At 40.4% G+C, this 24,154-nt stretch overlaps 1 protein-coding gene across 1 annotated transcript in view; it reads right to left on the bottom strand.

Moving 5' to 3' along the window:
* ESR1 (estrogen receptor 1) overlaps nucleotides 1-24,154 on the bottom strand; it is a 269,720-nt gene that overhangs the window by 42,267 nt on the left and 203,299 nt on the right. The window contains exon 6 of the mRNA XM_081140673.1: nucleotides 13,595-13,733. Within this exon, the coding sequence (XP_080996799.1) occupies nucleotides 13,595-13,733 (139 nt within the window). The remainder of the gene's footprint in view (nucleotides 1-13,594; nucleotides 13,734-24,154) is intronic.

The following is a 24,154-nucleotide window of genomic DNA, read 5'->3' as shown; positions in this document are numbered from 1 at the left end:
TACAAACACCCTCTTAAAGAGTCAACGCACAATGTTTTTGTGTGCAGCTACTCACCTTGGGCTCCAGCAGAGGGAGGGCAGACTGGCCTGGAGCTGTGTGAGGAGAACCTAGGTTAGGGCTCTGGAGATAGAGCTCAGAGGGCACCCTTCTGGATTCCTGTGCCGAGTCATTCCCCCATACTGCAGAGGACATCTTTCTTAGGCAGACAATTTGCTGCTTTTGCCTGGTGGGGGAAGTAATTGCCCCACCCTGCTGGAAAACCTCTTGCCCTACGCAGTGGAGTTTCTAAAGCCTGAGGCTCATTAAGAGACTAATAACAACCAGCCGCCCCACCCTGTGGAGTTTCTACAGCCTGAGGCTCATTAAGATAATCAGATTAATCAGCCTGCAGCCAGAGGCAGACCTCAGGGTGCTTTGAATCTTTGCCTGATCTGCTTCGGGACCTGGGCCTTGGAAAAGCAGACTTTGGTGTGCATCTTGGTCCTGTCCAACCACACCCAGTCCCAGCAGAAGAGACCTTAAGCTGAGGATTGTTGATAGCTCCAAACAGGGTACTCAGGGCCAGTCACAAACTGCATCTGACATTGGCCTGCACCGGAGACCCTCCAAAAATACTGAGTGTCCTAGAAGATCTACCTAATATATAGAAACGAACCCAAATAGGCCACCAAAATGGGGAGACAAAAAAGCCCCAAATGAAAGAACAAGAGAAGTCTCCAGAAAAGGAGTTAATGAAATGGAGATAAGGAATCTATCAGATATAGAGTTCAGAATACTGATTGTAAGGATGTTCAACAGTATGAAAAATGATATGGAAACTATGAAGGAAATTAAAAATGACATAGCAGAAATAAAGAATACATTGGAAGGAATAAACAGCAGATTAGAGGAAGCTGAGGATTGCATCAGTGAATTAGAAGGCCGGGTTTAGAAAAAATCACTCAATCAGAGAACCAAAAAGAAAAAACAATTAAAAAACAAGAGGACAGTTTAAGGGAGCTGTGGGACAACATAAAACATGACAATATTCACGTTACAAGAGTGCCAGAAGAGGTCAAAAGTAAGCAAGGGTTAAAGAACCTGTTTGAATAAATAATGGCCGAAAACTTCCCTAACCTTGCAAAGGAAAAAGTCACACAAGCTCAGGAAGCAGAGTCCCAAGCAAGAAGAATCCAAAGAGGTCCACGCCCAGACATATCATAATTAAAATGCCAAGAATTCAAGACAAAGAGAGAATATTAAAGGCAGCTAGAGAAAAGCAATCTGTTACCTACAAAGGAGCTCCCATAAGGCTGTCAGCTGATTTCTCATCAGAAACTCTACAAGCCAGAAAGGAATGGCATGAAGTATTCAAGGTAATGCAAAACAAGGATCTGAAACCAAGACTACTCTATCGAGCATGATTATCATTCAAGAGATGGTGAAATAAAGAGCTTCCCAAACAAAAAGAGGCTAAAGGAATTTAACATTACAAAACCAGCATTACAGGAAATGTTAATTAGAAGTAGAAATAGAGAGAATGAGAAACATAGGCATAAAGAAATAAAATGGCAGTAGATAAGTATCTTTCAATAATAACCTTAAATGTAAATGGATTAAATCCCCCAATAAAAAGATATAGGGTGGCTGAATGCATAAGAAAATATGACCCAAATATATGCTCAAATATATGCTGTCTACAAGAGACCCACCTCAGAACAAAAGACACACACAGGATGAGAGTGAAGGGATGGAAAAAAAGTTTTCCATGCAAATGGAAATGAAAAAAATGCTGGGTAAATTTCAAAAAGAAAAAGGAAAGGAAAGAAAAAAAGAAAGAAAAGAAAAGAAAAGAAAAGAAAAGAAAAGAAAAGAAAAGAAAAGAAAAGAAAAGAAAAGAAAAGAAAAGAAAAGAAAAGAAAAGAGAAAAGAAAAGAAAAGAAGAAAAGAAAAGAAAAGAAAAGAGAAGAAGAGAAGAGAAGAGAAGAGAAGAGAAGAGAAGAGAAGAGAAGAGAAGAGAAGAGAAGAGAAGAGAAGAGAAGAGAAGAGAAAAGAGAAGAGAAGAGAAAAGAAAAGAGAAAAGAAAAGAGAAGAGAAAAGAAAAGAAAAGAAAAAAGAAAAGGAAAAAAGAAAAGAAAAAAGGGTCTTTTAGAAGTTCCGTCTGATGGCTCAGTCTTTCCAGTGAGGGATGACGCTGTGTTTATTTATGCCCATTTTCAGTTGAATTCTTTGTTGGTTGTTAGTAAAAACTTGGTGTGGCTGAGATCTGTGGTTCACTTGCATCTGCTTTGACAACTCAGCCTTTGAGGTACTTCTATCTACAAAGCAGATGACAGCTGTAGACTAATATTTTGGAATGAATTACAGATACCAAAGAAAATCGTCAAAGCTTTGGAAGAGTTGCACATTTCAGATATGGAAATTTCAGAAATGATATGGTCAGGAGCAGAAAAAAACAAAACAGGAACTGAGGTTTTTAGAAATAAACTTGAAAATAAAGGAAAAAGATTCAGAAACATGGACTAAAATAGACAGGCTATAACATCAAATAGACTCAATGGACAGCATGGTGAGGAAATAAAGGATGGAAGGACAAAGAGTAAAGGAATAAAAGGATTTAAGAGAAAGTCATAAATACAGAGAATAAAGGGTATCCTTTGTGTATATAAGTGGACACCTAAAGAATCAAATCACAGCAGTATAGCAAAACAATTATTTAAAACTATAAATCAAGAGATTTCAATCTATGTATTCAAAAGACATACCATGTACCTAGGGAAATAGACCTAAAATGGTCAACACAGAGACACAGCTTAATTAAATTATGGCAATTTAAGTCTATAAAAAAAAATAGACCTGTAGGCATTCAGACAAAAAGTCTAAATCTCTAGTAAGAGAAAGAAAATCAGACTGCTAACCAACTTCTTGACAGCAACATTTCATACTAAAAAAAGTGGAGCAATCATTTAAAAGTACTTGAGAAAAAATGTGAGCCAACAATTTTGTATATAGCCAAATTTTCACATAAGGACATGAAAACATTTAGACTAAAAAAAAAAGTGTCCTCATGAACCTCTCCTGATAAAAGAAGCTCCAGACACCAACCAAAAAAGAGAGGGGAGGGGGGAGATCATTAGCATATGGCTGAGCAGGTAAACATTAAACAAATTTAATGATAGAGTTAACTCTAAAAACTGCACTTAGGGGTGACAAACTTTCTTATGAATTTTGATGCAAAAAATGACAATAACCTTCATTCACAATAGAAACTCCTAATACTACAGAAATCCATAGAAATTCTTGTGACATGAATATATAGAAACAAAAATGGTGACCACCATTTGTGATTATTTTTATAAGGTACTTGAGGTATCTTTCAATGCAATTAGATTAAAAACACATTTCGATGCTTAGGGATAGAAAGGAAGAAGTTAAACAGTCTCCACTGGCAGATGATAAGATTGTGTATTAGGAAATCCCAAAATTAATAAATAAACTAAACAACAAGAGGATTTAGCAAAGTAGTTGTCTATACAACAACATGCAAACAGCAATTATTACCTACATACAAGATGTGCACTTATATATGTATATATATAAAATATGTAGGCTTAATCTTTAAAATACATGCAAAATATAAGGACACCTGAAAAGGCTTCTAAAAGACACAAAAAAAGATTTGAACAAACGAAAAGGCACATCTTATTCTCGGATAGAAGATTCAATGTAGTAAAGATAATAATGGTCTCTAAGCCAATTTATATTTAACATGATCCCAAGAAAATTACCAACAAACTTTCTTATGGAGTTAATTCTAAAGACCTCATGGCAAAAGAAACAAAGAACCTGTATAACCCTAAAAAATCAAAAGGCAGTACTGGAGAAATATGTGGAAAATAAATATCTGTCCCATTAATTAACACACAATTTAAAGCTGCTATAAATAAAGCTCTGCAGTGTTGATGCATAAATAAACCTTAGCAAATAATTAAAATTTCATAGAAAGACTTAAGGTTATAAAGAAATTTAGTATATGATTAAAGATACATTTTAAATCACTTGAGAAAATATTGACTTTTTAGAAATGGCTTTGGAAAACACAAAAGCCACCTGGAAAAATATATGTCAATCATTATTGCACACAGTATGTCGAGATAAATTTCAAATATACCCAAAATATAAGAGTAAAAAGTAGTAGAAGCAAACAGAAGTGACTATAGTTATAACTTGGGGACAAACAAAAACCCTTCTAATAAAAGGGTAATATACTTCTGCTATAAAACTTAATTTACAAAAGCTTTCTCCATGGCAAAAGTCTCCATAAACAGTTTAAATGCAAATGAGAAATTGAGAAAGATATTGGCAATTTATATTGAGAAAAGTTAGTCTACACAGAGCTCCTAAAAGTCAAGGGGGAGAAACCCAGAAGTTAGACGATACATTTTGTTATCGTCATAGGACAAAACTGAACAAACCCACATGCCATCAATAAGGGATTCTACCCAGTGGAATAAAAAATAATCATGCAAAGGAATAAGGGAGATCTTTACACACATGTGTGTAGTAATCGTCAAAACAATATGCAGAATATTGTATATAATATATTACTTTTGTATATGGGTGGGGATATGACTACATACAAGCATACACACATACTTCTATCCACCATATATAGCCAATCTTAGTTGAAGTGTGACATTGTAGGGGGCAGCCAGTGGAGAGTAATGAAAGTTAGACTCTCTGAGTACATCTGGTCATAAAGTTTTGACGACTTTGGAAACAAATATTTTACATGTTCAAAAAAATTAAGTAAAAACTATAAAAATGGAAGGCAAGTTAGAAAGAATGATTCTTACTCTGTATCAAGTTGGTGACATAACCTCAGAGGGAAGGCAGTATTTTAACCCTATTTTCAGTGGAATATAGTGAAAGACAAATGGAGCTACTTAGAAATCTTGAATTATATTCGATGGTCTGCTTGTTAGTAGAAAGACTGGTATTATTTTTAAAATGTTTTCATACAATGTAAGATAATCAGAGTAATTATGGTGTTAGAAACCAATGTTTGAACTGCAAATATTAGTACAAAATAATATGGGTTTGTGTGTTTTAAATGTGTTTATACCCTAACTTAGACCATTAAAAAGGCCAAGAAGCAATGGCAACTCTAAAGTAGTGAAAACACCAAGTGCCAAGAGTGAGTTCTAAATACTAGTTTCTCTGAAATAAATGAGTACCCCTTGTAGAAGTGGCTGGTTCCAGCTCTGGGGCAGGAAATTTACAATACGAGGCTGGGAGATGCCACTGTGCTCTTTAGCAAGGAGGCATCGGGGACTAAAAGGCTTATATCCAAATGACACGGAAGTCGACACGAAGGAACTCTCACTAGTCAAGGATGGCACAACTTGGGCATCCAAAAAGGATAATAAATCGATTGATACACACTAGACAAAAATCCATGAGCTCATAAAGCCACTAAAAATATTCTCCCTGAATACCTCTGGATGGAACTAGGGCATCCCTCCCCTTTACACAGCTGCTCTCAAGGACCAGAACTCCACTGCTGGCTACTGGAGATCTCAGAAAGCCACTTTATATTTCCTTTCTCTGGTTTCCCTACCTATTTTCTCTTTCATACAGTATGTTTTTATTCAACACATTTACACTCTTTTTTCCCCCTACCTATTTACTAAAAATGTTATTTTTAGGGACAATAATAATCTCCTTATTAACAAATCCCTCTCATCTCGTGCCTGCCCACCTCTCCGTAGTGTTTGTTATAATTCACTGTCCTTTTTCTTTTGAAAGCTAACTCTTCCTTGGAATCAGACATGTTGTGCTCCTGCTTCTCAAACAACTCTGCCTTAACCCCAAGCTGGGAATCTTTTCTACTTATAACTCCCACAGGTCAACCATCTAAGACGTCTTCTCTCAGCCCTTTGGATGCCTCTTTCTCCACTGCCTACTTATTGCATTCATTGCACACTTTGAACTCTGGAAATGACTCACATCTTTTATTTCCAGATTTTATCTACATCTCTGTTCTGAGCTCCAACGTTCTGCTGGAAAGAGCATTCAGCAGACCCTCCGTGTAGCTTAAGACCAACTTGTATAAGGAAAAATGCATCAGATTTTCCCAGTATCTGCTTTCTCCTGTCTCCTTAATTCTTATCTGTAGCACTGCCATCCACTCAAGACCACAGACCTTGAAACCCAGACCCCACACCCCACCCATAGTGAATTATGTGCTCACTCAGGCTCTGCTCCCCCCAGAGCCTAGGGTGGACCGCGTGCAGTCTCACCTGCACATGGTATTAAGCTTGTCCTGATCAAATCTGGAGATACAAAAGAAGCCCTTTCCTTACCAGGGGTATGCAGAAATCTTTTCTTATCATCATAACGTGTTTGCTGCATCCTATTTTCCAACAGTAAAGTCATGATGGAGCTTAGACTCTGTGCCAATGATGGATGGTAAATATTTCAACAAGTTAAAAAACAGATTCTCCGTTTTGGCATAAAACCAAAAATAAAACTGAAAGTGTGTTGCTTACATCTCCTTTCAATTTCATACAATGAAAACACAGGTAAAATAAAAATAAGAATATTTAATGACTTAAAAATGCCTCTAAAATCATCAGAATTCCAATGGTATTTTTCATAGAAATAAAACAAACAGTAACGAAATGTATATGGAACCACAAAAGACCCTGAAGCACCAAAGCAAGCTTAGAAAGAAGAACAAAGCTGGAGGGGCCATGCTCAGGGAGGCATAACACTCAAAATCTATAGCTTTGATTACTATTACAAAGCTATAGTAATCAAAACACTACAGTATTGACATAAAAACAGCCACATAAATCAATGTAACAGAATAGAGATCCCAAAATTAAACCCTCATATCTTGCCATGTAATTTACTACAAAGGAGTCAAGAATATACATTGAGGAAAGGACAGTATCTTTTGTGTGTGTGTGTGTGTGTGTGTATGTTTCTAAAATTGATTTCAGAAAGAAGGGAGAGAGAGAGAGAGAGATAGAAACATCAATGATAAGAGAGAGTCATTGATCGGCTGCCTTCTGCACGCCCCTGCTGGGGATCAAGCCCGAAACCAGGGCCTGTGCCCTGACCAGGAATCAAACCTCCATATCCTGGATCCTAGGTTGATGCTCAACTATTGAGCCATTCCGGCTGGGCAAAGGACAGTATCTTTAATAAATGATGTTGGGAAAATTGGGCAGAGAAAAAGAAAGAAAGAAAAGAAAGAAAAGAAAGAAAGAAAAGAAAGAAAAGAAAAGAAAAGAGAGAGAGAGAGAGAGAGAGAGAGAGAGAGAGAGAGAGAGAGAGAGAGAGAGAGAGAGAGAAAGAAAGAAAGAAAGAAAGAAAGAAAGAAAGAAAGAAAGAAAGAAAGAAAGAAAGAAAGAAAGAAGGAAAGAAAGAAAGAAAGAAAAAGAAAGAAGGAAAGAAGGAAAGAAAGAAAGCAGAAACTAGACCACTATCTAATACGATTCACAAAACTTACTCAAAATTGAGTAAAGACTAGACCATAAGACTCCTAGAAGAAAACATAGGCAGGGAGCTCCTTGACATTGGTCTTGGCAATGATTTTGTGAGTTTGATATCAAACGCAAAGGCAACAAAAGCAAAAATAAACAAGTGGAACTACATGAAACTGAAAAGCATCTGCACAGCAAAGAAAACCATCAACAAAATGAAAAGGCAACCTGCCGGATGAGAGAAAATATCAGCAAATCATATATCTGATAAGGGGTTAATATTTAAAATATATAAAGAATTCATACACTTCAATAGCAAAAAAAGAAAAAAACACAGAGGATCTGAAGAGATATTTTTCCACAGAAGAAATACAGATGGCCAACAGGTACATGGAAAGATGCTCAACATCACTAATCACCAGGGAGCTGTAAATCAAAACCACCACGAGATATCACTGCACACGTTAGAATGGCTATTTTCAAAAAAGACAAGAAATAGAGGTGTTGGCGAGAATGTTGAGCAAAGGGAAGTCTTGCCCACTGTTGGTGGGAATATAAATTGGTGCAGCCACTGTGGAAAACAGTATGAAGGTCCCTCAAAAAATTAAAAATAGAACTATCATATGGTCCAGCAATCCCACTTCTGGGTGTTTATCCAAAGAAAACAAAAACACTAATGTGAAAAGATCTAGGCACTCCCGTGTTCACTGCAGCATTATTTACATTAGCCAATACATGAAAACAGCCTAAGTGTCGGCCAAGGAATCTACACATCAATCAGACGCGGTGTATACGAGATGCAATGGAATATTATTCAGCTATAAAGCAGGAAATCCAGCCATCTGCACAACACGGACGGATGGACCTGGAGGGCGTTATGCTAAGTGAAACAAGTCCGGCGGAGAAAGACAAATAACGACCTCACTTATATGTGGAATCTGAAAGCAAACAAAACAAGATGAACTCATAAACATAGAGAAAAGACTGGTTCGAAAGTGGCAGGGGTTAGGTTATTTTATAACTTCTAGTTATAAAATAAATACGTCCCGGGGATATAATGTACAGCATGGTGACTATCATTAATAATACTTTATTGTGTATTTGGAAGTTGCTAAGACAGCAGATCTCGCAAGTCCTCATCACAGGAAAAAGAAACTGTAGCTATTGGTGATGGTTGTTAACGAGACTTAGTGTGGTGACCACTCTGCAACATATACAAATACAGAATCATTATGCTGTATGCCTGCAACTAATATGACGTTATATGTCAATGATATCTCAATTTTTAAAAGGAAAGTGACAGAGAAAGATAAACTAGACATGAGTGATGTGGGAACAGTGTTTCTGCTTGAGTTCATTTGTATGCTAATTTTCCTTTACCGCTGGACAGTAAATTCCCTGGGGACAGGCCTGCCTCCTACACATCACTCCCCGTGCCCTTCAGTATCATGCAGAAGCCTAGAGGTACGAGAGCACTCAATAAATAACTGTTGACTTGACTGAAACTGAATCCTGACTAACACGGGCTTGAAGGTGGCCATCTCCCTTTAGCACTGATTTTGATGGCACTCAGGAAAACCAGGGAAGATCTTTCCAATGCCAATGTGGACAAGCGGCTGTGATTAAAGCAGATACGCAAGGTAGGTTTCTTGATTATCCCTGCGTAGCATGTGTGACTAAAATATTAAGATATTTTAGAATTAAACTGTCAAAATATTATTTTGGTTATATTTTAAATTAAGCTGATGGCTCACTGTGAATATCAGGGCAAACACAATAATAATGTGGTGCATAAAAATGTAAGAAAAGTCAAATTAACCTCCTACACAGGACTAATTCTTCGCTTGGAATCATGCCTTTTCCTCTGGAGCAATTTTATGTTGAGTGGATCCTTACTGTTCACAGGCTTATTGCTCTTGAGGAGTTAAAGACCTGTGGCTTACCAAGCTTTATAAAATAATGCTACCTAATTGCTTTGGTTTTTAAGGAGAAACCTTGGTTTTGATGTTTTGTTTTTCACTTTTTCCAGTAGATCCCCTACAAGCGTTTCACGACTGATGGTCTTCTTGGTCAAATTGATTTTTGCTGAAATTCCAATATGTGTGTCTGTGTGTGCTTGTGGGGGGGGGGGGGGCGGGGTATTTAATATATTTGTTGATATATAATTCACATAGCACAGAACTGAACCATTTAAAGTGTACAACACAATTGGGGTTGGGTCCAATAGATATTTGGATTCATTTTCAATCAGAGGAAGCAGCAATAATGGCAGCTTGGCTAATTTTTCCCTTCCTCGGGCCTCGGTTTTTCTCTATGGCTTCTGGTTTCATTTTCCCAAGCTTTGTCAGGACGCTAAACCAAACGCTTGTAGGCATCACTCAGCTGGCACCCGCCATTGGGTCACTAGGGCTCAGCAGCGGGGGGAGCCAGTGGAATACACAGCAGCGACACCCCCTCCCTGCCGCCTTCTGCTCCTGCAGGGGCGGACAGGAGCATGGAAGAAAGCCGGCGTGACTGCATGCACTGAAGGGATGGAAAGCGCTGCCTTCCGGCTCTTCTTCACCCATTTCTATTCGGCAGGAGGAAAGAGGTTAGGAACAAGGTCCCTGAGGTATGAACGGGGTGAACCAAAGCGCCTCTGCGACGTTATGGAGGGGCTCCAGCAATGCTACTGAAGTAAAGAAAGTGTCCCCTGCCCGGGGCTGAATGGGGTAACCCCCCCCCCCCGCTCCCCCAGCTACTGCGACGCTCCCTTCCAATGGGGCACACGTTTCTCCAAGGGGAGAGGCCTGAAAGGCAGTGTGAAGGGAGGGCCTTCTCTTCATGCCTGAGACCTCTGGGGGGACCGCAGTCCGAATTCAGCAGCTTCCTGCGGAACCTGATTGCTTTACTCTGCCAGGTGAAGAAGTCTGCAAAGAATTTGCATCCAGTTTTACACAGAAAAAAAAAAGGTCAATTAAAAAAGAAAAGCCAAGCTCTGGCCGGTGTGGCTCCGTTGGTTGGGTGTCGTCCTGAGCACCAAAAGGTTGCCGGTTGCATTCCGAGTCGGGGCACATGCCCGGGTTGCGGGCTCCATCCCCAGTGGGGGCGTGCAGGAGGCAGCCGATCGACGCATCCCTCTTGCATCGATGTTTCTCTCTCTCTCTCTCTCTCCCCCTTCCTCTCTCTCTAAAAAATCAATAAAAAATCTTTTTAAAAAAGAAAAGAAAAGCCAATAAAAGCACTGCTAGAATCATGGTTTTATTTTCATGTTTTTATCCTCATGTTTTTTTCTGAAATATTGACAATAAATAACCTAAAATGACAATGCCCTTTCTTCTAGAAAATGACTCTTTTAATACAAAGTAAATGTATCATCTGAAAACAGTCTGCTACGTAGTGGGAGAGTAGTAAGAGAGGCGAAAGATTTGCCATGCAGCCACCCGTTTCCCTCTTGGGGGGCACCCTTTCCTCTTACATACCCACAAGTTCAAGAACTGTCTGCCGTCCAATTCCATTTCCCACAGGCAGAGCCCCCCGAGGGGGGTGATGCCCTCGGCCAGACTGGGCAGAGGGAATGTTCTGCTTGTCGAATCCAGCCCTGCCTGTCAAATGGATAGGCCTTCCTCTTCCGAGAGTGAATGGGGGTCTAGAGTGGTTGGCCTTTACCGAGAAATCCGCAAATACTTCTCAGAACTTGCTAGCACGGACGGTGCCTACAAAACAGAATTAGACCCTTGCAAACCGGGTCATTTTACTGAACAGGCCATTTACAGTATTTCCTCCAGCATCACCTCTGCCTTCCAGCGATAGCAAACTTCACTCCTGCAAAAACGGAGACCCCCACGAGGAACGATCTAAGTGGAGCATTTTCGCTTCTGTTTTCCGTCTATGTTTTTCCAGTGTGAGCACTCAAGCAGGACTGAATGAGGAGGCGTGTTCGGAGTTGACACAGAGGACAGATTTTCTGTTTTCTGTACCAAAACACACCAAAGAATTAGGTCCTAGGATGGAAAAATAAGTTCTCTCCGCTTCCTGATTGCTTTCACAGGCCTTCTTATTGTCTTTAACTTTCCTCTTATAAAACACACACACATATTAAGAGAAATTACTGGTTTCTTTATTTATGCCTTATAATAACTTTTATTTCTCGGTTGTCACCGGAAGACATGACTGCCTTACTTGACTGGAACTCACTGCCCCGGGACACAAGAAAGAACTGGAAATTGTGGGTAGACCAAGCATGGCGAGGGTAAAATTAGCTTTCAAGCATGTGACTACCAGGAAAGTTATAAGCTGCCAGAATCAAGATATCATGGGTTGTCATCAGGGAGTACATCAAGCAATAATTCTTTTCAAATGGGCTCAAGATAGAAATTATGTCCGCTGCTCACAGTTGTGGAATGGCAACCCAGGAGGCTTTTCTGTTCCTGTAATCACTAAGCCTCACTCGCCAGTGCTAACATTTGAGTAATTACAAGGAAAGGCTGGGGTAAATCTGGTTCTTCTGATGGCCTTGGCAGGAACAAACGCCTGGATTTGCAAAGGTTTGAGAGAACAGGGCAACATTATATTTATTAATCTTTGAGAGAGAGAGAAAGGAAGGGGGAGAGGGAAAGAGACATTGATCTGTTGTTCTATTCACCCATGTATTCATTGGTTGCTTCTTGTATGTGCCCTGACCGGGCACTGAACCTACAACCTTGGCATACTAGATAGTGTGCCAACCAACTGAGCTACCCTGCCAGGGCTGAGCAGAACTTCATAATAATTAATCACAGATAAAGCATAAAGCTCTGTCTCCAGTCAGCAACATCGGTAATCATGGATGACAGGACTATTTGATTACTTCTATGCAGATGTAAACAGTGACCAACACTTGTACAGTTCTCGTGTACTTAAATAAATGTTGTTGTGACTCTGCTCCATCGGGGCTGGCAGGCGTAGGGAAGGCCAGAGAGGGGCAGGAGATGGGGAGGTGGTGTGGCACTCTCAAGTGAGGGAATGCACGATGTCTCCAGACATTTCATCGTGGGCAGCCGAGCAGTCCTGGACTGCTGAGCAGAGGGAAAAAAGTTAGCAAGAAACAATCAGAAGATAGTCATCTCCCATTCCAGTTGCCATGTGGCCCCAAAGATAAGGTACAGCTGGAAACAAAAGGCTGCAGAGGCAAACCAAGAGAGGCATCGCGGGACTGGAAAGAGTGCGAAGCACATGTGCACAGGACAGGACGCAACATGAGTGTGCCACAGCCGGGTAGAGCTTGAGTTGCAATCCTGGCTCCACCATTATTAGTCAGCTTGATGCTTTCTGCAAGTAGCAGAAACTTAGCTTCTTTTCTGGTGAAATGTGAATGGCAAGCTTCCGAGGAGGGCTATGCTGGTCGATGAGATCATGTATGCAAAGCAGTTAGCGCAGCAGCTGGTGCCAGGCAGGGGCACAGCCGCTAGTAGCTGCTGGTGAGTACCGTCTAATTCTATCACCCTGAGCAATGACTGAAAAACAGAGGACAGTGGGACTCACATCCCAAGCAACCCAAATAGGATACGTTAAATAAGGCAGCACGTTTGAGAAGTGAATTCATTTTCTAAAATAAACAAGCAGCCTCTATGAATTCACAGAACTGGAGAGGCTTTCAGAAGCCTGGTCGAACTTCCTCATTTACGGATGGGAAAACTGGAGAAGGAAATGAAAAGGCTATTGCTGTTTGGATGTACAGGGGCCAAAAATATCTTTTAATTAAAGGAAGGTTAGTCATCATTTCTTTTATATAACACAAGGTGAAGGTGGCGTTAGAAAATTACAGTTCATAGTTTTATAAGTACACACACATATATATACACATACATACATACATATACATACAAACAGGTTCTAAGTATTTTCGCTGTAAAAATAGTAGACTCTGTATAAATATACAAATGCATATATACCCATATTTCAGAAATAATAGAGCTAATCTGGGAAGACGCCTAGCAGAAAGTTATTCATAGCCTCCACTACCCAAGTTCACCCATTTGTAGAGTAAGCATACCCGATAAAATTCTTGGAAGCTTCATGGAGTCCTGAATGGAAGAGCTTCAAGAATAATACGGGGACTATAAAGGTTGTGCTTTCCCCAAACTACCACCGGGTCACTCACCTGTCCAAGAGCAAGTTGGGAGCAAACAGCAGCTTCCCCGGGTGCTCCATGGAGCGCCAGACAAGACCAATCATCAGGATCTCTAGCCAGGCACATTCCAAAAGGTGGACCTGGTCATGGAGGGTCAGATCCACAAAGCCTGAAACAAGACAAGAAAGACCCTGCTGACTTAGAATACAAAGTAGTCACTGCTGGTGAAAGGAACACAACCAGGGATTTGAACTGTTAGGGTCTATTTTCTATGAGCCCTCACTATGAGCCAGAAGCAATGCTAAGTGCTTCTTGTGCATAATTTCTTTTAATCTCTTATTAACACAACAACTCTAAGAGGTAGGAACTGATGGGGTTACCATTTTACAGATAAGGAAATACATGTTCAGAGAGCTTATATAGTTGCTAAAGTCAGAAATGGGAATATCATCTCCAGAAGCTATGCCCTTGAGCACAATTCACACTATCTCTATGAGCTGCAATTAATTATAGACTTTGGATCACAAGACCTAGTAAATCCAACCACACAAATTAAGATATGCCAGAATCGCAGAGGCATTAAATTAACAAGATGTCCACAAAGTTGGCTGCTTTTAAATAAGTTCCCTTGCTCTTTTCCCCTGAGGCATCCCAGAGAGTCTATTTCCTTCCTCGCTCTCTCTGCCCTCAACCTTTGCTCTCTCTGGTCCATGAGACTGGCTCTAGGAATAATCCCAATTTTCTGTGCCCTCGTCTTCATTTTCTCTCCCTAATATTATACTTTTATTAGCTACCTATGCTTATTTTTATTAAAAAGCCAAAATATAAGTTTATTTTCCCTAAGCAATCAAGTATTGATAGTTTGCCTACTGGGTGTTTCTTTTGGGGGGGGTGTCTTGGGGCTATCACAGGATCAGCATTAAACAATTAGCTCATCATTTCTTATATATTTAAATGCCATCTTTTACATAATCCTTACTGCCAAACAGGTGATGTTCCACATAGGCAAACATATATAATGTAAGCTAGAGAAAGGCCTTAGAATCTGTGACCCCTCCAGCTCTTATCCCATAATCAAGCCTCTTCAATTCTATTTTTGAAGAAATGCTGAAGTTCTTCTTCTCCTTCCTATATTCCCACTGTTACCATATTATTTCAATTCACAAGAGTCTCTCACTTTTTTATCTGACTTCTTTAACTCAGCAAAATTATTCTGAGACTTATCCATGTTGTTGCACAGATGAATAGTTGACTCTTTTCATTGCTGAGTGATAGTCCACTGTATGGATATATCTAATAAATAAATACAATTTGCTTAATTTTTCATGGAACATTTGGGTTGTTTCCAGTTTTGGGTTATTATAAATATAGCTGCTATGAGCAATCTATGTACAACTTTTGTATGGACATGCCTTCATGTCTTGAGTAAATATAGGGTGGGACAAAAGCAAGTTTACAGTTATGAGAATGCAAAATGGAGTTTATTCTTGTATTATTATTTATTAATTATTGTATTATTTTCCATATGAACTACTGTAAGCGTACTTTTGCCCCACCCTGTATTTAAGAGTATGATGGCTGGATCATAAAGCAGGTGTATGTTTTTAACTTTCTAAGAAACTGCTAAACTGTTTGCAAAAGTGACTGTTGGGTCGAAATGGACTAGCCTGGCTCTGGAGGAAACACTGCTGGAGGCAGGAGGAAATGCTTGGTACCCAATGTCCACTGGGATAAACCCCTCCAGGGAGCAGTACTGATCGGGAAAGCTCTCAGGGAAGCTTTAATTCTCTAATATTTCACCCCAGTCTTTTGGGTGAAGTCTCATAATAACAATGTAAATTCACCCTGTAAATTAAATTCATTTTCAGAAATGTTAACATTCAAAAGTGAGGTCTTTTCTTTCATGACATTCACTGTTTGGGGCGGAAAAAATCTAACCGTGTGATCATTTCACCCCTGATCAAACCCACACAGTGTCTCTCAACACCCTCCATACACCTGGAATAATCACACAGGATGAGATCTGGGGTTCACTCGAGAGAACTGCAGCTGGCCATGGAGCCAATCGGTTTGGGAAAACCAAAGAAGCACTTTCTGGTGGCAACCTCAATATTAAACTGAATCATACTTTTAATTCCCACTTCAAAACTTCAGTGCTGTTTCAGCCAAACAGTTTTAGTGGTCTTTGGATAGCCTCAGGAGCTCACCATGACCATTGCCCCACGCAAGTCTGGCGATTATGAAATCTGTCTGAAGTACGTCTGTTGGTAATAATTTTCAGTCTGAGTCCAGCAGAACTGCCGATCCTTCTGATGCAGACCTCTCAGAAAGAAATAGTCTGATTACCTTCCCTATCTGTGCATATTGTCTGCAGACAAGTGTTAGTGTGTCTTACGACAGCGTCCTCTTTAAGTTCCTAGGGGGAGCAAAGAAGACTGTCAACCTCGATGAATGTGAGGGTGACTGACGGAAGTTAATAGAGGGAGTGTCTGCTTTCTTCCAATGTAAGAAAGGCCTCAATATTATTTTCACCACACAGGAGCTAAATACCCTTTAGGTGTGGAAGAAATATCCATTAATCCTCCCAATTTATAACCAATGAAGACAAATAATACAATAAATTTCAAACAAAATTATATTGGGCCAACTACCTACCTATAGACATCAAGTTTCAATCCCTTGACTGATTTTCCTTACAAACAGAAAGAGATCTAATATGCAATTTCAACTGATCCACTGTGATAACTTAGAGATAGTCAACAATGCCTCCCTCGTACACTTGAAAGTGTTGCCAGTATAAAGGTGGGAGCTAGCAGCATCTATAGGATATGAATAGAGGCATCAGTGACAGGTGACACAGTGAGAAGTGACTCGTCCCCCTATCACTTAGGGACTCCCATCTTAGATAGTGACAAGGGGGCTGTATGGCTGTGGAATCCACACCATTGGGCAGAACACATACCTAAAAAGTAGTAATAATAGTTGATTGAAACCAAGTGAAATCAGATACAAGGAAATCTCACTTTCTAAAACTTTTTTTTTTTTTAAAGTGAACATGGGTATTTTTTTCTAGTCTTACTTACAGGTCCAGTAATAGAGTATCCAGAGATAGAATATTCTGGAAACAACAGACATGCCTCAAATCCTACTTCCCACCCCGTGTGGGCAGGGATCGTCCACAGAAAAGACCCTCCGTGTACATACAACCACTCGTTCCCAGCCTCATCACCAAGGAAAGGCATCCTGCTTCTGTCCTCCATTAAAGAATAATTGTACTTCCTTAAAGATTTTTAACTAAGTTTTAACTTGAAAGGAGCTCATGTCACGTCTTCCCCCTCCCCTTGGGCTTGGCCAGGCCCTCAGCCCTCTTCCTCCCTCTGCCAGGGGCTGCCATACAAACTGCTCAGTGGGCCTGGGCCCAGAAAAGATCCTTAAAGCCTCACCCTCTCTTGCTGGGTGTGGTAAGGGGCTTAGAAATGATGTTGAAAGGTGTGCAGAGATCCTTAAGCAAAGTGACTAACATAATGTAAAAGCCTGTAAAGTTCTGCACTGCTGTGGAGAAAGAGATAAACCAGAGTGGCTCTTCAGTAGAGGCATGAAAAAAATAGGCACTACAGTAATGATATTTCTTGTTTGCGTGACATCCAATCCATAGAGATGCAAACCAAAGTAGAAACCCTGTAAATAAAAATAAAAAAAACTCTCCTCAGGGAGTGCTATCTACAAAACTAGATGCCAGGTGGTTGGTTCCCTTAGTAAATCTACTGGGGGAAAAATACTAGTTTCCTGACCTTCAAAAAAATTGTGTTCTGTCTAAAGATGACCCCAATGTTCTCCAAAATGTCATTTATGAAATTGCCCAGTGCATTCCTACTGCGTTGCCTTAACTCAATGGAAGACGTAAATAATTCAGCTTTTTCCCCAGATGTCTAAGACTCTGCAAAGGTAGAACAAGTTTAAAAGAAGGAAGGAGGGAAGGAAGGAGGGGAGGGAGAGAGGGGGGACGGACATGAGATTATAGCATTGTCGGCTACAAGCTGACTGAAACGTGGGATCCCTGGGAGAAAGCCTACCGAAGAGAGAATATCAGAACCACCTAGAACCCAGTTCAAATGCTAAGCAGCCTTCTTAGCCTCCATTTTGTAATTTTTTCCTTTTTCTACAGAAAATAGGAACTTAATGCCGTACTACAGACCATGCATTCCATGATGTAGTGGAATATGACCTTCCCCCATCAAATAAATCTTGGATTTTCGTTTCTTTTCTTTTTTGATCTTTATTATTGAGAGTATTACAGATGTCCCCTTTTTCCCCATTGCCCCCCTCTACCCGGTTCCCGCCCCCCCCCCACCATTGCCTGTGTCTGTGGACAGTGCGTGTATGCATGTAAGTTCTTTGGCTAATCTCTTCCCGCACCCCGTCCCTCTGAGATTTTCTTTCATATGCAAGTCCCATTGCAGAGAGACCCATTAAAACCTCGATTCCCACTCTGTAAGACTTACAGATGTCTCCAATAACGTAAGAGCATCAAAATATTCTTCTTCAAGAAACAAGTTTAACCCATTTAAACAAATAATGTCATGTACTACTCTTACCAAGTATGTACCACTGCTACAAAATAAAATAATGGTAATAGGGTATCACTAGTTTAGAAATAGTGTGAGTCACAGCGCAGGAGCCGTGTCTATCCCGGCGTCCCTCTACCGTAGTGACGGGCAGTGTGCGCAGGCTCCCTTCTGGCACAACACCGCCCAGCCCAGGCTCTTAACTAAATATCCACCTTGCCAATACCAAGCAGATGCTTTCTTGAGGCTACAACAGTCCCCATCCTCAGGCTTCATTACACAAATACCCCTTAGAAAGACGATCGTGTGTTGAAACAATTACAGGTATGTTCAAGTCACCTCCCAAAGTAGGACTTTGATTGTCTGCAGGGCACCTCCCCCCAAAAGGAATGAGAAGGGTGGAAATATGAAAAGACTATGGACTGATAAGTCAAGCAGACCCGGCCTGAAATTCTCCTCTGGCCCGTGGCCAGTTACTTAAGATTTCTGAAAGCCCTTCCATCTGTATAATGCAGATGGACTGACCTCTCACTAGGGTTACTGTAAAAATAAAGCCATTAGCAGATGTCCCTGAGTACCAGAGTCACTACTCAATGAATATTAGTTCTCAGCTCTCCTTCATCCAAACAGCCTCCCTTCCGCCCAATAGAAGAGAGCACTGCTTTTGCAAACCAAAAAGGGAAACGTTGTGTTTTAAAATATTTTTGATCTAGAACTTCAAACTGGAATTGGCACACTGTTTGCCCTGACTGAGTCATGACTCCACGTTGCGTTTTCTGTTTACTGTTTTCTTTTTATTTATATATAAGAATAACCCAATAAAAGGATAAAAGACTTCCTGGACATCAAACAGCTCTTACAAAACAACATTTTAATGATTTAAAGTGGAGAGAACAAGAGCATGTGGATTATATTTCTCCTAAAATACATACGTGAAAAAATGAGGAAAAAGGCACGTTTGGAGTTTTATTACACTCAAGCATTTCAAGATGTTTAGCAAATCCAGAATGCAGCTGTAGGCTTCCACCCCCAGGATAAATGATTGACAGTTTTCTACTAAACTCAGCAGAATTGCACACCGTTCGCTGCCTCTTACTGCCTTGGGGCAGAGAGGAAACTTGCCCTGTGGCGACCACCGGCCTTGGGAAATAAAGCTGGGTTCTCAAGATGAGTGCTCAGCACTGAAAACCAGGCGTAAGTGAAGAACTGAATGTGACAATATTCGATGGTTTAAAAATATGTCACATTTAGTATAGTTCACAGCCAGCTAGCTGAGTCAAGACTGAAGAATTCAGTATAAAGGTTTTAAAATAAACAAAGGTACCGATTTTTACAATGAATGGAGCACACCACAAATACCCTCAGAAGGATGAATCTGTGTTGAAACCATTGCAGGTGATGAAAGTCCTGATAGCTATACAGATCCACAACTTGACTGCCAGTCTTGACTGTGCACCAGGGTACCGTGTCTGGTGTATATTATGGAGACGTTTCTGCCATCATTACCAATTTCTCCAGACCAATGCAACAGAGCTTCATCCACCTTACCCTGAGAATTATTTTTCCCTAGACAGCTTCAATGGTGCTGTTTCTATGGCACATCCAAAATAAAAACTAACACGCTGTTTGCGGTCATTCTACTTCCCCATTTTTATCCAAATGAAAGAGAAAAACCAGCAGAGAGCTTTCTCGGAAGGGGCTGAGAGAGATCCCCTGTCTCTCTTATCATGCATACAGGAGGTATAATCTAAATGCTGACGACCGTCTTCCCTCTGAAAGGGTCTTAGAGACAATGACTGGCCTACTCATTGCAGGCTTACTCATGAGGAAGGAAATCCAAAGCCAAACTCGTTTCAAGTTTATTCAACTGTTGCTTGGTTTTAAAACCCCTCCCAGGACTACATTAAAAAACCAGACTCCTGATAATATTCCTGTAAAAAATTATTAGACTAACCCACAGAAATGTATTCAGACTCCACTTCATAAACTTCCCAGCAGTTTTTCCTGTTCTAGACATCAGCCCACAAGCATTGTTTAGTCACCCTACATGTACTTGTGTGTGTGATATATTGCCCATCCGTCAGTATTTAATTATGTTTACACATCAATGCATAGGACATAAAAAGAGCGAATGGAAATAAATTTTCTCTGATTCACAGAAATAATTATAGAATGTCTCTGACTAGAAACTAAAAAACAGAGCTACTGTATATTATTAAAGCACCTCAAGATTTTAAGGTTTAGAATTATGGATTATAGCATAAGTAAAATAATTATAATACGAAGGAGGAAATTATTCTTGACTTTAAATATGAACTTCATGAAATGTTTCCTTAACCTTTATTCAGTGCTTCGATTTACTGGACACCTTTAATGGTTAGATATATATTTTCTTATTTTTCAAAGTCTGGATAGATCTTAATTCCAATCACAGCATGTATAAACTTGTGAAGTGCTAAATAACTTTCTTTAAAATATATGTTCTCAGTCCTGGCCAGGTGGCTCAGGTGGTTGGAGCATCGTCCTGTGCACTGAAGGGTTGCAGGTTTAATTCCCAGTCAGGGTATATACCTGGGTTGTGGGTTCAATCCCCAGTCAGCACATGTAACTGATCGATGTTTCTCCCCCTCTCTCCATCTCTCTCTCTCTCCCTAAAATCAATGAATACATCCCTGGGTGAAGATGGAAAAAAAAAAAGGAAAAAAATATGTTCTCAGTTTTTGTAGTAAATTCATGAGAATATGCCACTGCATCTTTTGTAAAGGGGCAGATGAAGGCATTAGGTTTCATCTCTCATATACGCCTTCATTTATTTGGCAAATTTCTCCCCAGATTTAGTAGCAGGAAACGGTTTTCTTCTCCTAAAGAATGCATGTGCTCCTTTTTGTTGGAAAGTAAAAACAACAGAGCTTACTGAGCACAGATCCTGATAGTGTTCAAAAGGAGTAACCATTTTACCTGTTTCCTGGAAAATTACTGCCTTCCGCCTACATTTTCCTGACCTCACTTTTGACTGTACTGTTGAATGGCAAGGCCCCGCCTATCAGGCTTTGCCAAGTAGATGGGGGATAAATTATTAAAATGTACCTATTTGTGCGCATGCATAAGTATCCTTTCTTCCCCCGCTAACAACAAGGAAGGTATGTGACGACAGGTGAGGAAGTAGTTTGTCAGGAGAAAAGAAATGATCCCCCAGCTATATGTGACTCTAGAAGGGAAAATCGGTCAGGACTTTCGTATATGAGGACCAGGCTTGGGGATGAAACAAAAGTCCCTCAGAGAAAACAAAGCAGATGGCAACTCCACCTTGTTACCAACCCCATCTGTATTTCCCTCGGAGCCGGGCTTATGAAGACATGGTTGTCATGACGATAAGCATTTGAGAAGAGCTCTGGAGAAGCTGATGAATTTGAGAGTGTCTCCTGCTTCCTCATTTTCCAAACACACAAAAATACCCAGCACCCCTACCCATCAAATAAGCAATTCTATTCCTCCTTGTATTGGCTACAATTACCCTATATTGATATTATAAGATCTGCACGCTCTCACGTCCAAACCCCCCTTTACTCCGATACAGCAAGCTCGAGGGTAAACTAGTCCTTTATTTTTAATCAGCAAAGGCAATATTTCTGTGTGCGAGCTTAGAAAGAAAACAATTTCAGCTTGAATAAGAAAGGGGGGGAAAGCAAAAGAAATTATTTTTCAGTTTCTGAGAGTAGATTGGCAACTACAGAAGGAAAGAAATTATTAAGCTATAAAGTACTTAAGATTGCCCTTCGACGTGCTCGTCAAATGGGCAGGAAGGCCAGCCCTGCGGAGCCATTTGGGTCCCCTGATAAAGAGCATGGACCAGCTGCATTTGAAAAGTCAACAAGCACTTGTACCTTGGAACATACATTTTTTCCTGTCTACCTAGAATCATACCTACAGAAGCATTTCAAATACTATTGTCATCAGTCTGAATTTTCCAGATAACTGTATGCTCCCAGTAAACACTACAAATGTCATCATCGACACAAAGACCTAGAGGGGAGCAGACAATCCCCTTTTTAGAGCACGACCCCCAAACCAATGGACAAGGATGCTTTCCTCCTACCTCGACCCAGCTCAAGTCCCTCAGTACAAGGAAAATGGATGACTATCTTAGTTTTAGGGAGTGTTTCCTGAAACACACACACACACACACCACACACACACATTTTATTTTAAAGCTACAGGAACACCCACCATTGCCAATGACCCCGGGACACCTAGTTCCAGAATGAATTAGGAGCTTTTAAAAGAGAGGCATATCCTCCCATTGTCTTATTTAAATTCAGAATGTTACAATGTGAGTTCTACAAGGCAAAATCACCAAGATGTAAAAGAAATGCTGAGTATTCAATACTTAACACTTCCGCTGAGAGGGCAAGGTCCAGGACCCTATAGCAAAAAGGGGTAGGGCAGTCGGTCTGGGGTTGGTGGGGGCCTGAGGGTCTCACCAGGGCTGAGGTTTATTTGGAAAAGTCTGCACCCTGTCTTCTGGTCTCCCCACAACTCCCCACTTCCCACACTCCTCCCTCTTCTACCTCAGATCTGAAGTCAGTGAACACTGACCTTATATATACCATTGTAGAGAGAGGCCATAGGATTAGAAAGTCACAGAGTATTTTCCCTTCACCCCTGGTAGAACCTTTTATAGGCACAGCTAATTCTGCCAGGACATTAAATAACCACTCTAAAAATAGAGTAGGTAGCTAGGTGAGCCTGGAAGAGAGATTCCCTAAATGCCTATTACCTTCAAAACAAGAACTAGTCCATTTCTTGCCAGCTCAGCTTGGCTTGAGTCCCCTCAATAATGTTGACTTCCTAAGGATTACAACAGGAACTACAAGAATGTTTCTTAATAAAAATTAAAAGTAACTACATTGGTTTTGTAGGGCAGCTATAACAAAGAACCACAAACTGGGAAACTTAAAAAGAAAAGAAGTAGTTTGGAAGCTAGAAGTCTGAAATCAAAGAGTCAGGGGAACATGCTCTCTGAAGATGCCAGAGGAGATTCTGTTCCATGGCTTTCTCTCAGTTTCTGGTGTGCTGGCCACCCTTGGCATTTCTTGGCTTATAGATGCATCATTCCAATTTCTGCCTCCATCATCACATGAAGTCCTCCATGTGTCCCTGTGTCTCTTCTCTCTTTGTTAGGACACCAGTCATATCAGATTAGGGCCCACACTAATCAAGTATGACCTCATCTTAACTTGATTATATCTGCAAAGTCTCTATTCCCAAATGTGGTCACAGTCACAGGTACTAGGGACTTCGAGATAGCTTTGAGGGGATGTAACTCAACCCATGATATTAAGTAACTATAAACATTTTACCACTTATGTGGCCATGTTCAATATTCATCAAATATTTATTGAGCATCTTCAATATATACAAACCTGGCATGAAGCTGGGTACAGTGGGTACAGAGATAGAACAATGTTCTGATGCTCAACAAGCTCATGACACATAAGAGGAGAAAGGAAAATAAATGTATGATAAAAATGACATGTGTTGAGTGTCAAAACACAGGGAAGTGTCTGAAGAGCAGGCACTTAAGAAGAGGTTATTCCTTGGGGGATTATATATGCTTTTCCCTCTTCCCAGGACACTCTTCCAAGGACTTCAACTCTCAGCATCAAGATCAAGTTCCGATTCCCATGGTAGCTCTTATCTGTGTCTTTTTGGTTATTAGTATTTCTCACAAGATTGGAAGCAGACTGAGCAGAGGGGCTATGTCTTAATAACACTGTATCTGCAGTACTTTTATCTGGCTGATAAAAGGCTCTTAATAAATATTTGTCTAATGAATGGGGGGGGGGGGCGCTAAATTAACAAATGAGTTGAAGATGGTATAAATGAGTTATCTGCTGGAGTTGAGTGCAGCAATTTGAAGAGCTTCCTGAAAGAAGGTCTCCAGTTTCTCAGTGAAGGAGGTAAGGTCCTCCACTGAGAAGGGTAAGGTGGTGATAAGATAGGGTGTTAGGGTAGCATAGTGCAG

The sequence above is a fragment of the Miniopterus schreibersii genome (genome assembly GCF_964146895.1).
Source record: "Miniopterus schreibersii genome assembly, chromosome: 6".
NCBI lineage: Eukaryota > Metazoa > Chordata > Mammalia > Chiroptera > Miniopteridae > Miniopterus > Miniopterus schreibersii.
Note: the sequence above shows the minus strand (reverse complement) of the source record. Positions and strands in the feature narration are given on the sequence as shown.